The sequence below is a fragment of the Acipenser ruthenus genome, unplaced genomic scaffold (genome assembly GCF_902713425.1).
Source record: "Acipenser ruthenus unplaced genomic scaffold, fAciRut3.2 maternal haplotype, whole genome shotgun sequence".
In the NCBI taxonomy this organism is placed as follows: Eukaryota; Metazoa; Chordata; class Actinopteri; order Acipenseriformes; family Acipenseridae; genus Acipenser; species Acipenser ruthenus.
This window is the reverse complement of record NW_026708896.1, coordinates 8,098-15,000: the sequence shown is the minus strand read 5'-3', so window position 1 is coordinate 15,000 and position 6,903 is coordinate 8,098. Positions and strand designations below refer to the sequence as shown.

At 48.4% G+C, this 6,903-nt stretch overlaps 1 protein-coding gene across 1 annotated transcript in view; it reads left to right on the top strand.

Annotated features, from left to right (window-relative positions):
* Positions 1-6,486, top strand: part of LOC131736703 (potassium voltage-gated channel subfamily A member 7-like) — a 7,076-nt gene extending 590 nt beyond the window's left edge. The window contains 3 exon segments of the mRNA XM_059021942.1: positions 1-841; positions 4,329-5,069; positions 5,071-6,486. The exon segment at positions 1-841 is cut by the window's left edge and continues 590 nt beyond it. Of these exon segments, the coding sequence (XP_058877925.1) occupies positions 161-841; positions 4,329-5,069; positions 5,071-5,229 (1,581 nt within the window). The 5' untranslated portion in view covers positions 1-160 and the 3' untranslated portion in view covers positions 5,230-6,486.
* The last annotated feature ends 417 nt before the right edge of the window (positions 6,487-6,903 follow it).

Genomic DNA, 6,903 nt, shown 5'->3' with positions numbered 1-6,903 from the left:
GACACACAGAGATAGACAGACAGACCCACAATTTGATATTGACAGAGACAGACGCTTCACTGCAGATTGAGAGAGCGAGAGAGGGAGGGAGAGAGGGAGGGAGAGAGAGAGAGAGAGGAGAGAGAGGAGAGATAGAGAGAGAGAGGGAAAAAAGACAGCCATGAAAGGCACGGAGCTGGAACAAGAAAACGGGGTGCTGGGGGGCGACTACCTGAACCCCAACCCCAACCCCGACCCCGACCCGACCGAAGACGCCCCCCCTTCCCAGAACAACAACAACGAAATCTCCGTCAAACGGCAGAGCCCCCGGAAGTCCGGCGCCTCCCTGTGGCGGGGCAGCCCGGGGCTGAGCGAGCGAGCCGTCATCAACGTTTCCGGGCTCCGCTTTGAAACCCAGCTCCGCACCCTGGCTCAGTTCCCCGACACCCTCCTGGGGGACCCCGCGAAGCGAGTCCGATACTACGACCCCCTCCGCGACGAATACTTCCTGGACCGGAACCGACCCTGCTTCGATTCCATCCTGTACTTCTACCAGTCCGGCGGGCGGCTCAGGAGACCGGCTCACGTCCCTCTGGACGTCTTCATGGACGAACTGCGGTTCTACCAGCTGGGGTCGGACGCCATGGCCCGCTTCAAGGAAGACGAGGGTTTCCCCAGGGAGGAAGAGCGGCCCTTGCCTCAGAATGAGTTTCAGAAGCAGCTGTGGCTCCTCTTCGAGTACCCCGACTCTTCCTCGGCCGCCCGGGTCGTCGCCATCATCTCCGTCATGGTCATCCTCATCTCCATCGTCATCTTCTGCCTGGAGACGCTGCCCGAGTTCAAGGACGAGAGGGAGCTGCTGGTGAGAGAGGGAGAGGGAGAGGGAGAGGCGGGTGTGCGTGCGTGTGTGTAGTTATCTATCTGTCTGTCTATCTGTGTGTCTGTCTTTCTGTCTGTCTATCTATCTGTCTGTCTATCTGTCTGTCTATCTATCTATCTATCTATCTATCTATCTGTATATCAAGGACGAGAGGGAGCTGCTGGTGAGAGAGAGGGTGAGGGAGAGGGAGAGGCGGGGTGCGTGCATGTGTGTGTGTGTGTGTGCGTGTGTGTGTATTTATCTATCCAGTTATCAGATCTAAATCCCACTAGGCATGAAAACGTTTCTCTGCTAACTTGACTTTCTCTCTCAGTCTCTTCTGGTTTGGAGTTTCTGATCCAGTGAAGTTCTGGATGACGAAGGCATTAAAACGTTTCTCTGCTAACTTGACTTTCTCTCTCAGTCTCTTCTGGTTTGGAGTTTCTGATCCAGTGAAGTTCTGGATGACGAAGGCATTAAAACGTTTCTCTGCTAACTTGACTTTCTCTCTCAGTCTCTTCTGGTTTGGAGTTTCTGATCCAGTGAAGTTCTGGATGACGAAGGCATTAAAACGTTTCTCTGCTAACTTGACTTTCTCTCTCAGTCTCTTCTGGTTTGGAGTTTCTGATCCAGTGAAGTTCTGGATGACGAAGGCATTAAAACGTTTCTCTGCTAACTTGACTTTCTCTCTCTGTCTCTTCTGGTTTGGAGTTTCTGATCCAGTGAAATTCTGGATGACGAAGGCATTAAAACGTTTCTCTGCTAACTTGACTTTCTCTCTCAGTCTCTTCTGGTTTGGAGTTTCTGATCCAGTGAAGTTCTGGATGACGAAGGCATTAAAACGTTTCTCTGCTAACTTGACTTTCTCTCCCAGTCTCTTCTGGTTTGGAGTTTCTGATCCAGTGAAGTTCTGGATGACGAAGGCATTAAAATGTTTCTCTGCTAACTTGACTTTCTCTCTCAGTCTCTTCTGGTTTGGAGTTTCTGATCCAGTGAAGTTCTGGATGACGAAGGCATTAAAACGTTTCTCTGCTAACTTGACTTTCTCTCTCGGTCTCTTCTGGTTTGGAGTTTCTGATCCAGTGAAGTTCTGGATGACGAAGGCATTAAAACGTTTCTCTGCTAACTTGACTTTCTCTCTCGGTCTCTTCTGGTTTGGAGTTTCTGATCCAGGGAAGTTCTGGATGACGAAGGCATTAAAACGTTTCTCTGCTAACTTGACTTTCTCTCTCAGTCTCTTCTGGTTTGGAGTTTCTGATCCAGTGAAGTTCTGGATGACGAAGGCATTAAAACGTTTCTCTGCTAACTTGACTTTCTCTCTCAGTCTCTTCCATTTCCCCTTGTGTTCTTAAATCTGGATGCTGTATTATTATTATTATCATTATTATTATTATTATTATTATTATTATTATTATTTATTTCTTAGCAGACGCCCTTATCCAGGGCGACTTACAATCGTAAGCAAATACATTTCAAGTGTTACAGTACAAGTAATACAATAAGAGCAAGAAATACAATAATTTTTGTTCAAGACACAGGTGCCGCAGGGCAAGGCATACAAAGGGTTAACTACGTATACCCACACAGCTGTCAACAGTCTGTTTTGTTATTCTCTTTCCATAGCAACATATAATACAAGACATTTGAGTAGTTACATCCTGCTTACAGACAAGCTAACTATACCCTAAATGATCTTCAATGGCAGAAACTCAGGGGGACTGTCTGAATCATGTTTGGCGTTGCTGTATAATATATAAAACTATGGCTATTGAAACTCAGGGGGACTGTCTGAATCGTGTTTGGCGTTGCTGTATAATATATAAAACTATGGCTATTGAAACTCAGGGGGACTGTCTGAATCGTGTTTGGTGTTGCTGTATAATATATAAAACTATGGCTATTGAAACTCAGGGGGACTGTCTGAATCGTGTTTGGTGTTGCTGTATAATATATAAAACTATGGCTATTGAAACTCAGGGGGACTGTCTGAATCGTGTTTGGTGTTGCTGTATAATATATAAAACTATGGCTATTGAAACTCAGGGGGGCTGTCTGAATCGTGTTTGGTGTTGCTGTATAATATATAAAACTATGGCTATTGAAGCTCAGGGGGGCTGTCTGAATCGCGTTTGGAAGGTCATGTTTTCCTACAGTGTTAATCGCACTGATTTTTCCGCACAGTGTTCAAAGGCATAGCTACAAGTCTTCATTAATCTGTATCAGGTTCCCCTACCTCTGTGCTGTTGTAAACACACAGAGGTCATGACAATGAACACAGGGAGTTAAACCAATTGCAGCTGCCCTATACTTGTGCTGCCATTGCCCCTCAGTGTAACACAGAACCATTATTGCATTGCCATTGCAGAGCCCCTGTCTGTCTGTCTGTCTGTCTGTCTCTCTGTCTGTCTGTCTGCTGTTAGAAATTGGAAAAGTTGGGAGCCCCACACAGATGGTGTCACTGATAATGAGGGTTTGAGGGCAGGACTCTTTGAATGTCTCCCTCTCCGGTTTCAGCAGGAGATCCTGGGACGGGACAGGGTTATTTTTAGTTCCGGGCGTCCCGGTCTAATTTTGGGAGCAGTGAAAGTGCGATTGTGGGGCCCAGCCGGCTGCAACGTTCAGATCGATATATTTCAATCACTTTTCAAAACTGTTTTTGAATTTGTTGCGTTTCGATGATTGAGCCGTCTGTCTGTCTGTCTGTCTGTCTGTCTCTGTCTGTCTGTCTGCCTGTCTGTCTGTCTGTCTGTCTGTCTGTCTTTCTGTCTGTCTGTCTGTCTCTGACTCTATCTTTCTGTCTCTCTGTCTGTCTCTCTGACTCTGTCTGTCTCTCTCTGTCTGTCTCTGACTCTATCTATCTGTCTCTCTGTCTGTCTCTCTGACTCTCTGTCTGTCTGTCTCTCTCTGTCTGTCTGTCTGTCTGTCTGTCTCTGACTCTATCTATCTGTCTCTCTGCCTGTCTCTCTCTGTCTGTCTCTCTGACTCTCTGTCTGTCTGTCTCTCTCTCTGTCTGTCTGTCTATCTGTCTGTCTGTCTGTCTGTCTGTCTCTGACTCTATCTATCTGTCTCTCTGTCTGTCTCTCTCTGTCTGTCTCTCTGACTCTCTGTCTGTCTGTCTCTCTCTGTCTGTCTGTCTCTGACTCTATCTATCTGTCTCTCTGTCTGTCTCTCTCTGTCTGTCTCTCTGACTCTCTGTCTGTCTGTCTCTCTCTCTGTCTGTCTGTCTATCTGTCTGTCTGTCTGTCTGTCTCTGACTATCTATCTGACTCTCTGTCTGTCTGTCTCTGTGTCTGTCTGTCTCTCTCTGTCTGTCTGTCTGTCTGTCTCTGTCTGTCTCTCTCTGTCTGTTTTTCTGTCTGTCTGTGATCTATCTATCTATCTATCTATCTATCTATCTATCTGTCTATCTATCTATCGATCTATCTATATAAATCCCTATCTCTTAACCCTAAGCCTCTCTCTTCTCTCTTCCCTCTTCCCTCTCCTCCAGAGCCTCCACCACCACACCCCCCTCCACCCCCCCCAAAACTCCTCCTCCCCGCCGCTCCCCCCTCCCGTCCCCCTCAGCATCTTCCACGACCCCTTCTTCGTGGTCGAGACCATCTGCATCTGCTGGTTCAGCTTCGAGCTCCTGGTCCGTTTCGGGGCGTGTCCCAGCAAGACCGCCTTCTTCCGGGACATCATGAACATGATCGACTTCATGGCCATCATCCCTTACTTCGTCACGCTGGGGACCGAGCTCGCGCGCGCCAAGGGAGGCACCCCAGCCATGTCCCTGGCCATCATCCGGGTCATTCGCTTGGTCCGCGTCTTCCGGATCTTCAAGCTCTCCCGGCACTCCAAGGGGCTGCAGATTCTGGGGCAGACTCTGAAAGCCAGCATGAGGGAGCTGGGCCTGCTCATCTTCTTCCTCTTCATCGGAGTCATCCTCTTTTCCAGCGCGGTCTACTTTGCCGAAGCCGACCACAGCGACACTGCGTTCACCAGCATCCCCGAAGCCTTCTGGTGGGCGGTGGTCACCATGACGACCGTCGGCTACGGAGACATGTCGCCAACGACCGTCGGGGGGAAGGTGGTGGGGTCCTTGTGCGCCATCGCCGGGGTGCTGACCATCTCACTGCCTGTCCCAGTGATCGTGTCCAATTTCAGTTATTTCTACCACAGGGAGACGGAGTGTGAAGACCAGCAGGAGTATCACCATGTGAGCACGTCGCTGTGGGAGGAGGGGGAGGGGGGGGGAGGGAGGGGAGGGGGGGGAGCGGGAAGGGGAGGCGACAGAAAAGGGGAAGGGTTTCTGCATCCCGCTGCACGGAGAGCTGCTCGACGGATTCTCTGCAGGAGAGCCCCAGAGGAATTATTTTCTGAGGCAACCGCTGGTCACTCAAGTTTAGCCTAATTAACCAATTAAGAAAGTGTGGATAGATACCCCCGGTTTCAAGGAGATTCGAAATACAACCACCCTGCTTTGGGACTGAAAAATACCCGGCATTTGAAATTGGTTCCTCCTTCAATAAATACCAGTTTGTACTGGGATCCTCAATGAATAATGAACTGGGTGCACAATAAATACCAGTTTGTACTGGGATCGTCAATGAATAATGAACTGGGGTGCACAATAAATACCAGTTTGTACTGGGAGACAAGATAAATAATGGACTGGGAACTTCAATAGAAAATCAGTTTGTACTGGGATACTCAATACCAGTTTGTACTGGGATCTTCAATAAATAGCAGTTTGTACTCTTCGCAAATTCCCACTTTGGACTGGGGTGCTCAGCCAATTCCCAGTTTGTACTGGGATGCTTCAATAGAAAACCAGTTTTGGACTAGGATCTCCAATAATTAATCAGTCTTCAGCATCTTCAAAATATCAAGTCTTAATAGAGAACCACAGGGCTGGGAATCAGACTCCCGCTGCACAGCAGTGTGATCCAGTCCTGGTTTCACTGGGAGTTTAATAATCAGACACACCCTGAGCTTGTTAGCTAGACACACTGGGGGGCTGATCAAGCTGGTAGCAGTAAAACCTGGACTGGATCACACTGCTGTGCGATAGGAGTCTGATTCCCAGCCCTGTGGATCTCTGTGTTATATTTTATTGATCTCTGTATTGACACACTCTCGTAGATCAATCACTGGAATGAAAATGCATCAATAACAAAAATTACTTTCACTATCGTGGGATCCATATATTACAAAATCAAACAACAGCGAGGGCTGAAAGGCATTCTGGGTATAATTGCATCGCTCTTGTGGTTTGTAGTGTCACCAGAACCCCTTGATGGAATTATAACAATATGCTGGTTTTTGAAGTGGGATAGATAGATAGATAGATAGATAGATAGATAGATAGATAGATGGATGGATGGATAGATAGATAGATAGATAGTGAGATAGGTCTAGTCTTGCTATAAAGTTTACTTCATAAGAGGTTTTTGAAGAAAACCTAGATATTAATTGTAGCTCGTTTTATTGTGTCTCGTTGCTGTGTGTGTGTACTGGTAGCTGCTTCGTGAATGCATGTGCACTTACACATCATTACAATGTTATTACGCAGAGTTACAATGTATTTCATGTGTAAATCTCTTTGCATGATATAACCCTAAACATAACCCCAACCCAACCACAACCCCAATGTGTGCGGTTTGGGGCTGGGGTTGGGGTTGGGGTTGGGGTTGGGGTTGTGGTTGGGGTTGGGGTTGGGTTGGGTTGGGGTTGGGGTTGGGTTTGGGGTTGGGGTTGATGTTATGTTGGGTTGGGGTTGGGGTTGAGGTTTGGTTGGGTTGGGTTGGGGTTGGGGTTGGGGTTGGGGTTGGAGTTGGGGTTGGGGTTGGAGTTGGGGTTGGGGTTGGGGTTGGGTTGGGTTGGGTTGGGGTTGGAGTTGGGCTTGGAGTTGGGGTCGGGAGTCAGGGTTGGGTTGGGTTGGGGTCGGGGTCGGGGTCGGGGTTGGGGTTGGTTTGGGGTTGGGGTTGGGGTCGGGGTCGGGGTTGGGTTGGGGTTGGGTTGGGTTGGGTTGGGTTGGGGTTGGGTTGGGTTGGGTTGGGTTGGGTTGGGTTGGGTTGGGT